This window comes from Ruditapes philippinarum, unplaced genomic scaffold (genome assembly GCF_026571515.1).
Source record: "Ruditapes philippinarum isolate M1 unplaced genomic scaffold, ASM2657151v2 ctg916_1_1_1_1, whole genome shotgun sequence".
Taxonomy (NCBI): Eukaryota; Metazoa; Mollusca; class Bivalvia; order Venerida; family Veneridae; genus Ruditapes; species Ruditapes philippinarum.
In genome coordinates, this window is record NW_026860290.1 from 111190 (window position 1) to 129668 (window position 18479).

General features: G+C 31.5%; 1 protein-coding gene across 1 annotated transcript; it reads left to right on the forward strand.

The window, feature by feature from the left end:
- The first annotated feature begins 1356 nt into the window (after positions 1 to 1356).
- On the forward strand, positions 1357 to 17530 carry LOC132759554 (sushi, von Willebrand factor type A, EGF and pentraxin domain-containing protein 1-like). The gene is made up of 11 exons (XM_060751344.1): positions 1357 to 1507; positions 3176 to 3409; positions 5176 to 5352; positions 5966 to 6184; positions 6858 to 7115; positions 8098 to 8277; positions 9170 to 9325; positions 10573 to 10690; positions 12983 to 13069; positions 14364 to 14441; positions 17331 to 17530. The coding sequence occupies exons 1-11, from the start codon at positions 1357 to 1359 to the stop codon at positions 17473 to 17475; spliced, it is 1803 nt and encodes a 600-aa protein (XP_060607327.1). The 3' UTR covers positions 17476 to 17530.
- The last annotated feature ends 949 nt before the right edge of the window (positions 17531 to 18479 follow it).

Consider the following 18479-nt stretch of genomic DNA (forward strand, 5'->3'; position numbering starts at 1 on the left):
ACTGGGTAATTCCGGGGTTTTAATTTCAAAAGGGATAAGTGAATTCCGGGGAAATTTAAAAAAAGGATAAAAATTTTTTAAATGATGTCGTTCTGTAATGGAAATTTTTTTTCTATAAAAGATGTTTTTTAAAATAATCTGGGTTTAAGGGGTTTTTTAAGATTAAAAAATTCAAAATAGCCTTTAAAAAATCTGAGAAACTTTTTTTTGTTTCTAAATTTTTGTTTTTTATCCCCCAAATTAAATTTAAAAAAAACTTTTATTTCTTAGGGCCAAAAACAAAGAAAAGTTAAAAGAAAAAAAAATTAAGGCTTTATTAGAAAAAAACAAGGGGGAATTTTTAAAATTTTTTTCCCCCCTTTAAAATTTTTATATTGTATTTTAGGTTCGATATTAAGTACCTAAATGAAAGAGTTGAAGAACTAGCGCCGGGTTTTCGGAAAAACCGTTTTTAGTTTGTAAATTCCCCTTTAATTCTTTGTAAGTGTATTTAAAGTGAAGCTTATAAAAACCCCAGCGAGCACTGAATTTGTAAGACCTTTTTAAACGCCCCTTTTGAAAAATTGGGTTTTTAAATTATAAAGGGTAAAATTTTTTTTTTATTTTTTATGATTTTTAGAAAAAAAAGAGGCAAAAAATTAAAAAAAGTATTTTACATTTGAATTTTTTCCTTTTTTGAAAGCAAAATTAAATTGATTTTGGGAAAAAATTGGAAAATTTCGTCAAAAAAAAATTTAAACCAAAGCCAACAGGGCAATTGTGCTTGAATACCGGATAAAAGCTGTAAAAAAATCATTTTATATAAAGTAACAGAATTAAGTGTTCCCTAGCAAAATCAATCTGCTATCTAAGTAGGATTTGTAAATTATTTCACTCATTTGCCACCAATTAATGTTAAGCAACAGTCTGACTTAAAGAAACTCCACTATGGTCAAAAAGCTAGAAGAACAAGAACAAAAACATGTTTTTTTTTTAATTGGAATGGAAAAAACTGCAAAGGATCATAAAGAAATATACTCAAATTAAATTAATATTGATAGTACATTTTTGTCTGACTGGAGTGATAAGCGTTGCAACGCTTTTCATTTTGGGGATAATTTTACACATCCAATGATATATTCTGGACAAACCTGGGCGAGTTCTGAAAATTTGCACGCAAGTTATTGTTCTCACCGTTCAGATGGTTTTACAAATCGAGCAAATATAAAGGATTTAGAGAAATTAAAATGAACACATAATGGGTCTTTTAACGTTTCGTTAGATATTTCATTACCCTTTACTCGGACTTTAAAATATACTTTCATATTTTGAAATAAAGACAGCAGTTCACGACTGGAGAGAGTATAGTCGGGGTCAATGATTGTGGAAGCAGATTACAGTCAGTATTCTGGCACTGAGATAATTACATACCTGGACAGTACAGAAGTTCTCAGAGAGCAAAGTGTCTCCTCAAAGAGAAAAAGGTCCACAGAAACACCTGTGAATAATCACTGTGACAATAGGAGGGGTAAGGATAGTGCCAAACAAGTATTTTCACCTTTTGTTTTTAAATAAAATAGAGGATTTCTGAGGTTTTTTTCTATAAAAACGGAAATTTTTTTTTATCGGTTGGTAATTTATAAAAAATAGTTTCCCATGGCAGTAGCCAAAGATGAAAAAAAATCCTGTATTAATTTTAAAAAAATTGAATATTTTCTTTTTTAGGGTTTTTTCCCTTTTTTTTCCTTAGAAAAGGAGGATACCCCTTTTAATTTTTTTTGGTGAATTTAGAAAAAAGTTTGTCCGACAAGGCAAAGTGAAAAAAAGGAAAATTGTTTCACTTTCGTGAAAAAAAAACTTTTTCAGTGAAAAAAAATGAAAAAGAAATTTTATTTTATCAATATTTCTCAATATTTCTTTATAGGTATAAAAAAAAATGTTTTCCCTTTCCCCCGCCAATACCGTTATGGTTTTTTTTTGTGGGTATCCAAAATTTTTGTGTATTCAGTGGGAAAATTTCGGAAAAAAAAGGGTTTGCCTTTAATTTTCCCTTTAAATTAAAAACGGAGTTTCTCAGTTTCTGGAACTTTTATTTTTTTACTTTAGGTTTATTTTAAAACCCCGTTTTGTCGTTCTTTAAAATTTAATTTTCCCCCCTTCCGTTTTTGGGCAAATATATTTTTTCCCTTTTGGGAAAATTTTAAAAAAATTTAATGAAAAAAATGTATTTTAATATTCGAAAAAGTGGAACCCTAACAGCTGCCGGGGTTAACCCGGCTATCTTGGTCTGCACTTTATCATATGGAAAAAATAAAATAGCTGTTTGCCCGGTAAAAAGGGGTTTAAAAGAGGTTTTGTTCCCAAACTTTTTACCCTAAAACTAAAAAAAGTTCAACTTGATTTCAAGTTAAAAATCAAAATTTTTCAACCCAAAAAATATTGGGGAAACGTTGTTTGGTTTTTTGTCATGGGAGTTTTTAACCCAATTAAAAATTTTTTTTTTTTTTCCCCGGTTTAAGGGTTTTTGGTTTATTTTTCACAGTTTAAAAATTTTGGGAAAATGTAATCATTTACCCCCAGTTAAGAAGTGTTTTTTAAAACAGGCCGGGTTTATTTTAAAGTTGGAACAATTTTCTGTACTGGAAAGGGTCCTTTTTTCTTTAAAAAAGGGAAAAGGGGATGGTAAAGGGTTTTTAAAAATTTTTTTTGTGTGTCTTTATAGCATATCCAAGCGGAAGTAGAAGTACAGTAAAACCTATTTTAATCGGACGATATGAAATCCGGAATTCTCTGAAAATCGGACAATGTTTTAAAAGTCCCATATTTTCCAGAAAAAAAATCTGTAAGTACCGGATGCTAAGTATGTATTAAATATCCCCTGAAAACCGGATGTTTGGACGAACCCGAAGAGGGTCCGGTTTTCACATTTTCTACTGTATTTTTTCTGTACTACATGTCTTGGAGTTAGATTAATCGGTCTATGAACTGAGTCAAATTCTTAAATATTAGAAGTTTTTATTTTATCATTTTTTTCTCAGTTTCAAAACAATACTGACATTAATTGTATCTTACGTCACATTACGTACGTAACGATTTTTATTCCCTACTTTTAAAAAATTATAATAAAACAAAACCCCGAAAACATATCTAGCTTCGAACATATCATCAATGATTTAGCTCTATGTTCTTCTTTTAGTCGACAACAACTGTGATAATACACCATGCCATAACGGAGGCACATGCAGAGATTCTATTGAAGGCTTTTCATGCGCATGCGAAAGAGGTTTTACTGGAAGTTTCTGTGAGATCAATATCGATGACTGCCTTGACAACGCGTGTGATAACAACGCTACATGCATCGATGGGCATGATAAATATACATGTGTTTGTCCGGCTGGCTTTAAGGGTGACTTATGTGAAACCCACTTTGGTTAGTATTCAGCTTTCACTTGTATTTGTAATGAGTTTTAAAAAAAATAGGACCTCGTATATCTATTTGCTTTACTTAGATAGATATAAAGATGTGAGTATGTTACTTGTATAAAAAGTAACATTCTTTTGAATAGTTTTTTACTGATCTATAAAAGCTTGCATTTGTTCAATTGTTATGCATAGAAAAGTGGTTATTAGTCAACATTAATGAAATAAATCCAGAAACCTGTATTAAAGACCGCTTCAAAATAAATACCACCCTGTAATTAAAGGTCATTCTTCGACAACCCACCATTGATTATATAGAATAGATTGACCCCCTAAAAATAAGACCACTTGTCATAAAGATATTGTTCGGCCTTTCTTTTCCATGGTCTTTTTTCAAGGTTTGACTGTCTGTTGTGTGGTGTTTCGCTCAGCAATGAAATAAATGCTGACTTAACAAACACCAATCTATTTAGAGGTTTAAATTTATTTTTACTTTTTACATAGTGCGAGTATGGTATGCTGATTTATTTGGACAAGTTAGTGTCGATTGAAGAGATGGCATATTACACTGAATTTAAACAAGAGCTGTCAGAAGGACAGCGCGCTCGACTTTTTTAGTGCTTGCCTATAAAACAAAACTTTGACAGTTAAGGGCACACAAGACTTTAACTAGGAATTTCTAAGTACAAATCAAGAAACATTTTCACAGAGTTATCTTCTCTTGCTTACAGATAGGTCTCATGATGGCACATAAGAACTCCAACTTCCAAAGTAATATCTCAAATGGTTAAGTCAACAAGTGGACAAGAATGAAAATCATAACTGAGTTTCTAAGTCAAAAAGGGCCATAATTCAAATAAAATCCTTAACAGAATTACCTTCTCCTGCCCATGTTTTGGGACCATGATGGTAAACAAGTATTCCAACTTTCAAATTAATATCTCAAACAGTTCAGTCAAAAAGTGGACTGGTACTAAAAACTTAACCAAGATTCTAAGTCGATAAAAGGCCTTAATTTTTAAAACAAATCCTTGACAGAGTTACCTTCTCTTGCGTACAGATGGGGGTAATGATGTGAAATAGCATTAAAAGTTTCAAAGCAATATCTCAAAGGGTTAAGGCAATAAGTGGATTTTTTACCCATATTCAATGTATTTTCTAAGTCAAAAAGGGCATAATTCTGTCAAAAACCTTGACAGAGTTATGTCCTCTTGTCTGTTGATGAAGGTCGTGATGGTAAACAAGTATGGTCAGTTTCAAAGCAATACCTCCAATGGTTTTGAAATAAAGTGAGGTGGTACAAAAAACTTAACCAAGCTCAATACACTTTCTAAGTCAAAAAAAGGGCCATAATTCTGTCAAAAACCTTGACAGAGTTATGTACTCTTGTCTGTAGATGGAGGTTATGATGGTGAACAAGTATGGTAAGTTTCAAAGCCATACTTGTAATACTTCTGAAATAAAGTGGGGTGGTACGAAAAACTTAACCAAGGTGTGACGCCAACGCCGACGCTAACGCCGACGCCGACGCCGACGCCGACGCCGGGGCGAGTAGGATAGCTCCCCTTTTCATAGAAAAGTCGAGCTAAAAATGGAACGATCTCATTGGACAAAATATAATTTCAACCACTAAACTTGATTCTAGCCACATACACTGAAGTTAGATATACTCATACGTGTCATAACGAATATTCAAAAGACATGGTCCAGTTGACTGAAATATAGCAGACGACATGTGTTTGTCAGTCTTTAATTGCTTTATGTAACTGTTTTCAGTTGACGGTGGTTGGACAGATTATGAGATAAGTGGTGAATGTTCCGTCACATGTGGATCTGGAACGCAGCAGATGTCACGTGTTTGTGAAAACCCAATCCCAATAAATGGCGGGAAACAGTGTGAAGGCGATAGTACAAAAACAGTTCCATGCGAAACCAACGTTGTCTGCATAAATGGTAATAATAAGCCAATTTATTTTTCATTCGGAGTTTGTTTCCTGTTTTCGTTCATTTGTTCGTCCGTCCGTCCGCCCGTTCGATCGTCCGTTCGTTTGTTTGTTTTTAAGTCGTGGTAACGTCAAATACAACATAATTTAAGGTTCTATGTACATGTTAATTCAATATACTGGAACGGACAATCAAAATAAGATACAATGAATTTTTTAAACCGATGTGTTATTACTAGTTTAACTTATATCTAGTGTCATATAGAGATGGTAACATAACAAGTTATCTCCACCTCACTACCAGTACAGACATCTCCGCATCAATCAGTGGTAGTAGAAATTCTGTCAAACAAATTGACACAGAAAAACGCGTGTCATGTTAAGGGTTAAGGGTTCAACTTTTGAAATCTAACACTTTCTCTAAAAAAAATAATCAGGCTGACAAAAACATACATTCAAGTGGTTTGGATATGTAATAATATAAATATATATTATTGAATATATTAATTTTAGTATTTTCTGCCGTGGGTAAGATATTGGAAAACAATTAATTTAGGCTTTGTTTATCTTAATATATACAAAACGTTTAAGAAATAATCACCCATAAACATTTATATTTTAAGAATGTGGAAAGGACCCGACGACTCTAGATAATGGAAACATGAATTGTGTATCAGAAAATGACGAGAAACGTGTTTGCAGGCCCACGTGTAACGATGGTTACGAATTTGACAGCGACCTCTATATTAACTCTTCCGGTATCGTCTGCGGGCCAGATACCGGATATGTTTGGAATATAAATAACGAGGACAATCCCGAATCACAGATTCCTTCTTGTCAACGTGAGTTTACTAATATATTTCTTTTTATAATTTCTGATGCATTAACTTTATAACATTTTAAGTCATCTGTCTGCTTTATCTCTTAAAGACATTACTTTAAGAGGATTTGTCTACAATAGCCATATTTTCCAATACTTTTTCAGATATTGATAAAAAAACCCATTAGAAATGTATCATTAAGAAATTCCTAATAAATATTAATTGAAAACATATGCTGAATGTATGAATATTTTATATGATGAAAAATAAACATAAACACAAACCTTTGATCGGAATTCCTATGAAGTAGATAAAACGGAATTGAATCAAGTGGCAAAGATACAGTAAGGGTAGGTCCAAGCCATGACATGCCTCCAGACACCGGTAAGTTTTGTGTAGTGCATTTAGGGTTATATTATAATTATGTAATATTTGCTTTTGGAGATCCGTTATCAAAACAAAACGGTGCAATATACATAAACTTGAAACTTGAAAACTTGATTTAACGCCTATTTCTACATATAGAATACATATTCAATGGCGTTGTACAGCTTACCTTATATACCTTATATGTGCTACTCCCAGTGCTACCATACACAATACTCCCAGCAGTGCGACGGTCACAGTGATTGGGTCGATCCCCACCAACATGTAACAATCTACACCCCTGCACCCCATAATTTTATACTTGTAGCAAAGCACCTGGCTCCAAAACTGTCGGTAAATCAAACAGGTGTGTACAATACGTTGAGTACTGAAACTTCTGATGTTGAAAACACCATAAAGTCGACTGTAGGCGACAAACTGAAAACAGCTGGTTGTGTTGCCAACGGAACATGCGAATTAAAGGGCGTTCACATTTCGTCTTCAACTGACCAATCAGAAGAGAGGAAACGAAGAGAGACAAGCTTTGTATCATTTACTATAGAGCTAACATGTGACAATACTATAGGTGATATTAGTTCAATTTTAAATTTATTTATTTTTTAAATTTGTTATTGGCGTTTGTTGGTGAAACAAGAAAATATAATATTACTATTACATGTATTGCAAAGTTTAAATATGTTTGAAAGTATTAAACAAGTTTGTATGATTTCGTTAATTTGGTCAATACATTTCAGAAATACATGAAGATATGTAATAAATTTGGCAATAAGACACAGTTCAAAATAGGATATATAACTAAAGATAATATTCCTGCAGATGTCTCCATTCTTACAAACTGAAATAAAACAACAAAAAAAACTAGTTTTGACTTGTACGAGTAAATACACATGCTTTATCAAAGCAGACAGTATTTTACAAATGTTCATGTGTTTTTCCATTTCAATAAAAAGTGTGGTTCGCATATGATACAAACGTGTATAGAAATTAATATCAGTGCCTGTAATTGAGAAATTCCTATTTGGAAAGCAACTGTATTTATGCCATGTTTCCTGCCATTTTGTGTTAGAACTTCATTATTTTCCTGTTTACCAAAGAATCTCAAAACTGATTTTATTGTTTGTTGTCAATTCTTAGTTTTCACAAAGGTCTACCAGTCTTGGTGTTTATATTACCGTATGCATCTGATTTTGACACGTGATTACGACATCTATCTATATTTTAGATAAATGTGTGGGACTTCTTTGTTGAATTTTTTCTGAACCTAGTTGCAACATTATGTAGTAATTATACCGAAGCGTCCTTGTGCCATTTAACATGTTGAATAAAATATGATAACTCCTATACGAGATAAAAAGGCCTAATCACCTATACAGGACGTAGGAGTTTTAAACTCCAAATTAAGCTTCTTTATCTCCTACGTAGGAGTTATCTCTTTTATACATCTCCTACGTAGGGATTATCTCTTTTATACAACATGTTTAATTGGCACCAGGACACTTTTGTATATAATGACGTGATAATTACGGAATAATTTTGTTTTCTCTCAGACAAAGATAATTGCTATGACTTACTGGCTGAGATAGTGTCTATTTTCAACACATTAGTAGAAAATCTAGCGTTCACTATACAATATGGTGGCGTTGACTACGACGTTGGTGTAAACAGTACGTACCTGGACGGTTTTGCGGAGTGCGAGACGGGATATGCCTCTGTCTGGCAGTATTGTGGTAAGAACATTTTTAAATAGAACGATCTGACAATAAAGCCAAATTAAAAATTATCCGCGACGCATGTCTGCCAGTTTTAGTAGGGTATGTAGGTATGTGAATTGTCCGAACTACTATTTTGTATTGAACCAAATTGTATTTAGATCTATATCTGAATAAAATATTTTTTTTCTTTTAAGAAGATGAATGCTTTATAGCATTTATTTATTTAATGTTTAGAACCAAAGTTTCAAAGTTGTATTCAATATAAGTCTGCAATATTTAAAATGAAAAAAAACACGAGACAAATATAAAGATGTGGATAATATTGACAGATTGACTTTACTTGCATAATAATTGAATAAAAGAATTGTATTGTTTGGCAATAAAAAGGTAGCAGTGATTTTTTATGGGTAGGTGTCAAGGGGGGGGGGGTTGGAAACAAACTATTTTATTTTAGGCCTTGGTCTACCTTAAAATTAAGTGCTAACTTAGGTATTCACATTAAGAAATGAATACATTGAAAATATAATTTCATTTTATAAATGATCAGGGTTAAATGCATTTTTACACAAATTTAATTCTTGGGGTCCTATTCCAGACGAGAATAGAACATATTTTCCATTTAGACTTAGGCATAGTGATTAAATCAGACATGAACAAATGACGAAAACAACATAATAAATATTATCTTTTACACAATAATTTTGTGGGATTCAATTACAGTAGAGAAACTACCTCTATGAAGCAATGCCATTTGCTTTTGACACAAACATTGTGGTTATTCCTCAGAGTACTTGCTTCAGAAAGTTGCTCTGTATAGGTTACCCAGTACAACCAAATGGTAAAGAACTTTTCATTTCTACAGAAAAAAAAGTGTTTTTTAACTGAAACATTAATGTTTTACCTCTAGTATCGTGTGGTAAGGGAACATATGCCACTAACGACTACTGTGAGAGCTGCCCTCGAGGCTACTACCAGGACGAGGAAGCACAGCCCTCGTGCAAGAAATGTCCTGATGGCTGGACCACTGCCGGACTTATGTCTAGAGACAGCATTCTTTGCAATGGTAAGTTCAATGATGAAATTGCCAAAACTGACGGTCTTTCTTATAGCTTGTATGTACAGTATATGGTTTTATAAAGTAAACTAATGGTTGAAAAGGGGCAGGGGGGCTCAATGATTTTTATCCGATTTAATGCTATGTAACAATCAAGATTGGATAATAATATAATCATTATATCGACAATGACAAAAATAAAGATGATAATACAGCTGCCACTTGTCCTAGAAGACAGTAGCCTAGTTTCCTACAAAGCCGCGAAAGCCGCGGTCAACACTTTTTTCTAATAAAGTAAAAATAAATGTATGTCTATATTAATTTCTTATAATCACCTAAACATGTTTATTGCATTTAACATATCCAAAAATAAAAAAGGTGATGGGTGTGTGTGCCATCATCCACCCCTAGATGTCGGCCTATCAGTCAAGACTAAGCTGCGCGTCTGTGGTTTCAAGTCCGGCATATCTATAATAATTATTTTTATAGATTATTGAATGACACGATCATGTAAAAACTATTAAGACTATGCATTATCGGACAGATGCTCAAGATGCAGTAACTGCTATTTCAATTTTCATATATTCTAACAAATCCAGCCGTTTCAAATGAAAATATTTGATGTGGTTACGTGTATTATGATGAACATCATGATCATTTTTGTTTACACCATGGATCTTTTATGTTGTACATCAAAAAAAATTTATGAGGTATAGCATAAACATTTTGATGTACACCACGGATCCTTTATAATGTACGCCATGGGTATTTTATAATGTACACCACGGATCCTTTATAATGTACGCCATGGGTATTTTATAATGTACACCATGGATCCTTTATAATGTACGCCAGTACGCCATGGGTATTTTATAATGTACACCATGGATCCTTTATAACGTATATCATGAACCTTTTTTTGTACGTACACCAAAAAAAATTATGATGTATATCATAAACATTTTGATGTACACCACGGATCCTCATGGGTATTTTATAATATACACCATGGATCTTTTATGATGTACACCATGGATCCTTTATGATGTATATCATGAACATTTTTTATGTACATAGCGGATATTTTATGATGTACATCATAAACCTATAATAATGTTCATGAACCACGTAGGTATGTCAGATCGGTTAGACATGCAATGTTTTATAGTTCATTTTTGCAACTATGAAAACAAGTAGATTAAGTATTGTCAAGTATTTTAGTAAGAATATATAATGTCGGATAATTGTGTTTACAGTTGAGAAACCTGATGAAGACACCACAATAAATTGGATTCTGTACATTATCATTATTGTGGTTGGAATGTTCTTTATAATTCTGGCAGTTGTAGCAACTGTTTACTGGTTAAAGAAAAGGTAGTGTATATTTTTAGAATTTTCTAGACCTTAAAGTCTATGTCATTAATCGCACCAAAATTATCCTCATAAATAAAAAAATTTTTTCTTCATTTATTAGGAAGGGCCTGTATTTGGAAAATGTTCCATTTGGATCTATTTTGACGACTTTATTATTTAATGAAGATTTTTGTTGGAAATGGTGACATAAATGTTCTTTTCGTTAAAAGAAGACAAAAAAACGTCTAAACAAAGTGTTCTGGTTTGTAAAATACTCAATTATTATTTTTGTATTAAATTTTCCTAAATGGGGAAAAGGAACAAAGAGATGGTTCAATATATAATCATTCATAAATGTTTTAGAGAATTGTAACGTTATACCCAAAATATAAAAATTGTTTAAGAAAATTATACCAATGTATATTTTGGAGCTGAAAATTGCCTTTAAAGGGGACTTCCACTTGGAGGTCTTTTTGACATGTTGGGGGCTGAAAATTTTTTTCCAGATAATTGTACCATTTGATATAGGTTTAGACAACTAATCTTTGTGCAAAATTTCAGATCATTCGCGCACACCGTTTTTCCAGAATAATTATTTAAATTATAAAATATTGACCAAAACTAAGAAAAGCATAAAAATACGATTTTCAATTGATTTCAAAGTATATTTCTTAAATATCTTTGCATATATTACTGTTTAAAGTGCCCCAAATTCAAATGTTATGTTTTTAGACTTTTAAACCCCAGTGGAGTCCCTTTCATGTCAGATGTTTAGACAAAATGTTCCATTATGTTCCATGTAAATTTCAATTAATTATTAAAAGTGTTTTACCAATTGTAAAATAGACAAATCACGTGATTGCCTGGTTTCAATGACAATGTTCAACAAATGACATGGCACATACCAAAATCTAATATGTTAATTTGTAAATCATTCTATTTTATTTGATGCCTTTGATTTATAGTTATGTCTCTTCTATATGGTCCTTCAATTATAGTGTTGTCTCTTTCACAATATTAATCCTTTAACATATAGTGTTTTTTTAATATGTTGCCTTTAATTTAATGTTTTGCCTTCTTTATTGAAAGTTTTGTCTCTTCCACTATATACTGCCTTCAATATTGATAATTCAATGTGGTGACTTTTCTTTATACATAATGGCGATGTCTCTGGTACAACATGTTGTTTTTTATTCAGAGTGTTTTTCTGATCCAATATGTTGCTTTTGATTTATGTTTTCTTTTTTACAATGCGTTGCTTTTAATCACTGGTATAATATGTTGCCTTTTATTTTTAGTGCTGTCTCTGCTACATTGTGCTGCATTTCATTTATGATACTGTCTCTTCCACAATATGTTGCCTTTGTTTAATAGTGTTGTCTTTGTTATATGTTTGTATTTATAGTGTTCTCTCTTCCACAGTATCTTACCCTTCATTTATATTGTTTATCTGTTAAAATATGTTTCCATTGATTTATAGTCTTGTCTCTTCTACTATATGTTTCTTTCAATTTATAGTGTTGTCTCTTTCACAATGGACCTGTCCAGTGTTTACAGATTTAATTAAACTTGTTCTCCAATTGCTACACTATAATACATAGTCACTGGTTGACCTGGTTTGCACAAAAGAACACATGGTTTTGTTTGTGATACTGTACCTAGCAATGAATGGAAAAGTCGTGGCTTAATGTTCCGCTACGAAATTCTGGAAAGGTCCATAGTGCCATTGATTAATAGTCTTGTCTCTTCTATATGTTTCCTTCAATTTATAGTCTTGTCTCTTTCACAATAGTATGCCTTTAGTATGTAGTGTTGTGTCTGGTACAATATGATTTCTTTCATTTATAGTGTTGCCTCTGTTATAATTTGTTGCCTTTAATTTATGGTTTGTCTCTGGTACAATATGACGTTTTTATCTTGTAAGTCTTGTTGTTTATTCTACAATAATTATAGTGTTGCCTCTGACTTAACAAGTTGTCTTTGATTAAATATCGTCTCTGGTACAAAATGCTACCTTTAATTTATTATGTCGTCTCTGTGTCTGCTACACCACGTTGTCTTTGATTTATAGTGTTTCCTCTGATACAATATCTTGCTGGTACAGTAATGTTACTTTTTATTAAACCCGTCATATCTGGTATAATATTTTTGTCTATCATTCATAAAATTGCCTTAGCTACAAATTTGGCCTTTGATTTATAGTGTTCTCTCAAGTACAATAAGATGTCTGTGATTTATATTGATGGGTCTGCTGAAAAAACATCATGCCTTTTAGTTCTATCTCTGCAAATAATGTTTTACATACTTTTTCAGTGGAGAAGAACCCGATGGTGATAGCACCCAGTGCAGCACATCTAGCAACAATGGTAACGGAATTTCAAATGATAGTGTTGAAATGAGGTATGTATTTATATTTATATGTATGGTCATGATCTTGATATGTGTTTGTTGTTTTTGTTATTGTTTATTTATTTATTTATTTATCTATTTATTCATATACCGACACACCTATCCATTGAACTACCCAGCCACTTACCTCTCATTTATTGATTTATTTACATTATAATAAACTTTATTATCAGTTTCACATGATAACAAAAAATAATGTTTGAAAAATATTGACAAGTTATACGTTTGAATCAGTTATTTGGATCAATAACAGTAACACATAAAACATGGTTTCATCAGTCAAACAATAGATGAACATAATTCAACTTTATCAACCCTTTGAAGTGGTAACAGAGATAATTTATAAAACATAGCAAGCCAAACCAAAGAAAAGCATATTAAGTTGATAAATAGATTTGTCTTCAATGAAGAAAGGCATAAAAATGTGACAATGTTTATCCTCTATTTTCAACGCATTTATGAAATTTTCATAATTATAACTATTTTAGGCTTAGTAACATGATGTTTTTATAAGATGGGAAAATTGAAAATCAATTATATTGTTGGGTATATTGTTTTCCCGGTGTGAATCACTTCTGTATTTTCATGCCATATGGGCGTTTTTCCGAAGAGAAAGTTCGGGGGAAAAAGTAAGACACACAAAAGGCACCGTTTGTTGTGTTTTCGCCATTCCTCATCTTGAAAATAGACAGAAAGAAGGAAAAGTGTGACTACTTAGTTTTCGTTTTTGTACTTGCAGGGCGGAGAGTGTAAAGTAGGAAAACATGAAAATGTGAAGATTCGTTGTGTTTTCGACTTTACAACTTTTCGACCCAATAGAACTTCCTCCCTGCCTAAAAAAAAACAAACAAATGAAAACATGCTTGTTTGGCATGTCATAAATATGTCATCGTCAACTTTTGATGCATTTTTTTCCATAGCAAATAATTGTTTCGTTTTAAAGAATATGAGAGTAAAAAAAAAAAAAAAAAAAAAAAAAAAAAAAAAAACCTGTATATGCCTCAAATCAGTTGATAACAAATTTTAATAAGAGGTTCGATTCGACGTAAGTGTTCTTACATGTATGTTTGGACTTTCAATATAAGCTCGTCGGGAATCATTTGATGCAAAACATGTGTATTCTGTATAAGAACGTTTACTTGTGCCAAAATATTTAAACAGTGAAAAAGGTTTTATCAAATAATGTGGTGTTACTTCGTTCGTTAATTTATCGAGTACATTTTGGTTCAACCGTAATTTTATCGTTATAATTTTGTTTTCTCCCTTACTAATCATGTCATTTCAGAACTTTAAACGCAGGACTGAGTGCTCCGGTTGAGACGAGTCGTCAACCTATGGATGACTATCATGGTGCTTGCAATAAGTAAGTTACGATATAAATTGTTTATTTTCAAAATAGCTTCATTTTATAGTTTCATGGACTTTAGTTATAATAACATGTAAGTAATTAACCCAGTATTCATTTCCATAGTCGTAGCAAATGACAGGCTCACATATAGGAGAAATACACTAAAAGTTTTTTGACTATTGTAATATTGTTTTCTGCTAGCAATGTTATCAATTATTCACAGAGAGGTAAAAGGAGACCAACAACAAAATTTGTAGATTATTGCACAATATAAGTCACTTTTATGGATTTATTTGAAAATAATTTCAAATGGCGAGCATGGCGATCGAAAGTGTGAGCCCTGATTTATACATGTACAAGTATTAATGATTCAGATAGAATGGCAAACATCAACATCAATATTATTTATTTTTTCTTATTATAAAATAAATTAAATGTAAAATGATACGGGCATATATAATATATACTCTAATCACCTATTAGATTTCTTTCTACTTGTAAGATAATAAATATTTTATTAAATTAATATGTGTTACGAACTCGTCACCATTAAATAATCTTCGGTAAACATGCGTTCTCGTTACTTATACACTTCATCGTCGGAACTCACAGGTATTAATTTGAGTGATTTCGCTGAACTATCAAGTGCATAGGTAACGAATATGTATGGGTTACCAAGGATGTAGTTCAGCTAAATCAGTACTTGTGAGCTCTGACGATGCATAAAATATCCTTTATCTCCCATTAATGTCAAACCCCTCGTGGGGACGTAGACATGACTTTAGACTAGTCACTTCAGAGAAAGATATGAGGTACAAGGGAATCCCGGAACCAGTCCCTTACTCTTATTGAATTGACCCCTTGGTTCTTTTACATGCCCAGTGTATAGCACTGATACATGCGAGGGTTACCTTGATTTCTTAACAGTACACAGCATGTGGTCTAACCAACTGAGCTATCGCGCCACCTTGTCCACTCCTGACTTGAGTTAATCCCGGGGCTCGAAATGAAAGCTAGACTTGTATACCATTAGACCTTTAAAAATTTAATTCACTTTGAAATGCGAACGTAATATAAAGTGATTTACAGTATCTATATGCTGTCATGACGTCAATGTTTTGATTTGTTTTCAGTGAAAACCCGTCTAGTGAAATATAGCCAAGGTAACTTGTATCGTATTATTTTAGGTTTCAACAAATTCTTATTCACCTCCCGAAAAACTATGTAATCAGTGTTTTATAAACTATGTCATAAGTTTATAAACAAAAATATACATGTATAATTATTATTCTCGTACTTGCCAGTTTAATCACAAAGCGACTTTGTTTATATGATATACAGCTTAATTCTTGCACATACAACCTTTCAAGTCTGTTTCTTCTAAAAATAATGTCTACAATTAAATTTCAAACTCAAAAGTGTATTAATGTTTACTGTATTCAATCAGAATTATTTAAACTGATATTATTTTACTGTTGGTCGACTTGATTGGGCTACTCCAGGTACTTTTTCTGAACCTTTTTTTATCTTCTAAATTCAATAAGTTGAAATTGTAAAGCTTCTAAAAGTAAGACATTTTAGCATGCCTTAGTAAACCAGTATGTCTGTGTCCATCAATAGGTGAGCACAGTTTCAACGCGCTTTATTTAAGTTTCAAAATCATCACCTGAGCAAGTGCTGCTTAATTCATCATAAAAAGCCAATGTATTACAACTATTATTGTCCGTGGAAACAGCTGGTTTGACTCTTATTTATTCTATTGACTGACCGGCTGTATGCAATTAATCGGAATTATGTAATTACTATGTAATAGCCCTAAATCATACTGAAGTGTCTTCGAAATGAAGTTGCTTCATACATAAATACTCCACTGGACAACGTTAACTGTAGAATTAAAGTGACACCATGCTCATTTTTTCATTGTCAAGTTGAGCTTAATAAACAATATACATATATATTTCAAAAGATTGACTGTTATAATGGTGATTACCCAACAGTTGATATTTGAAAATATTTAGGATAAAATTATTATTTAAATATGCATCTGCCTAAAATACAAAAAGACTACTTTTTTACTGCATGTAAATTTCCATGGAAATTTGTAGAGATTAGTATTTTACTTTCACCTCTTTACTCACTACATATATTTGGATGGATATATGTCACTATCAAAATAACCCCTTTTTTAAAAAAAAAAGATAAAACAGATCTGATAATAACGTCGAACATTGCTTTAACATACCTCGGTAGTATACTCATTTCAATGATTAATTTCCTCATCAAGTGTTGTTATTCAAATATAAAGTATTATATATTTCAAATAAACATGTAATATGATTTTCTCACGGGTATCAAATTAGCGTTTCTGTTCTGCTTTAATACAGTACTAACTTGCTATCATTTAACATACACGTTATTAATCATGATTGACCTAAGATATGAAATGAGATCATGACATTGTTAATGAACATAATTATTATGTGTTCATTTGTTTATAAAAAAATTTCTAAGAATTACTGTTAGGTACAGTAATTCAAAATTTTCATTCCAAATTTCAGCATATTTGACCATGAACTTATTTTATTTAGCTTTTTTTATTAAAAAAAAACACTTTCATTATGGAAGGTAATAACAAACCATCAAAAAATTTGAATGGATGATTTTGTTACGTATGCGATAAATATATACCATGATATGACATGCCTTTATATAGCAAATAGTACAATTCATATAAATATCCATTCTTAACCTCTAAATTTCAATCAACATATGTTTTCAAGAAATACTTGATGAGAATATCCTAATGACGCCTTTATATTGTTTGTTTTAACATTTTTCTATGGAAAATGTTCCTTTTGTAGACCAATTTACTCTATCATTTATTTAATTTTTGTTTATCAACAGTCCCATTTACAAAGATGCGAGTGCTAATCCGGTGGCGTATACAGATGCGAGTGGTGCTTATATTATTTTAGAGACCAATTTAGATAAACCACCGTTATCACCACCACCAGTATACAAGAAAAATCCGAAAAATGCATGGGAATAACATCTGTATCCGATAAACGTTTAGCAAAGTACTCACTGTTTATTCGAGCACCTACATGATCGTACCGGAAGTACTAGAAGTCAACTTCTATATCAATTTTGAATGCATAGAAGACATTCAGTGATATTTTGATAACTCTGTGATATTTAAATTTATGTTGTTAATGTTAAATTTTATTTTGTTATTTTACATATTCTGGACAAACGTGATACTGATTTCTTACTAGTACATACATGTACACATTTTATCATAAAAGCAGTATATAAATTAAATGTCATCACTTTTTCATAAATTGTTCGTTTACAAATGCTAATTATCATATGTTTTAAATATGTATTTATATATTTTTATATTTTTGTTGGTATCTTAACAATATTACATGTACTAACATACTAGTAAAGTAAGTTATACTACAAGCAGAAAAATAGTGCCCCTGTTACTAAATGTGTACAATGTATATTTTACTTCTAATGCTATATTATAACATATTGGATTTTTGTGAACCAAGCTTAATATTTGACTATTTAAAGGCTGCGCATTTATTATTTGTAAAAAACATGCATGTTATCTACAAAATTTTTTTACAATTTGTATGTGTCTATATATTGTTCACTGATAGTTAGCTTGACTATACGAAGTTTTTTTAGATCACATTCAATTCAGTGTCGTCGTTCGTTAAAGATTATTTTGCATGAAACGATATCTAACTATATTGTCTTTCTTACGTAACGAATGTACTTCAAACATAAAAGTGTGCCTCTTACCATCACAAACATCAAATACTAGAATTATCCATTGAAAAATATTACTATTTTGCACATTTTATATGTGTGTACTTTTATAATTTTAAGACTTATCTTCCCCTTGATGATAGTATATCATACAAAATTGTTATTATTTTACACAAATATACATGTGTACTGTTACGAGCCAGGCGTAACGAGAAAGAAAAGCCAGCAACAAACTTGTAACAATAACAAATTTATTACAGAAAAATTATTAAA

Excerpts from the sequence above, each read along its gene's own strand:
- LOC132759554 (XM_060751344.1), top strand. The coding sequence starts at position 1,357 with ATGATTGTGGAAGCAGATTACAGTCAGTATTCTGGCACTGAGATAATT. Across the intron at positions 3,410-5,175 it reads CTTATGTGAAACCCACTTTG|TTGACGGTGGTTGGACAGAT; the intron begins GTTAGTATTCAG and ends AACTGTTTTCAG. Across the intron at positions 5,353-5,965 it reads CAACGTTGTCTGCATAAATG|AATGTGGAAAGGACCCGACG; the intron begins GTAATAATAAGC and ends TTATATTTTAAG.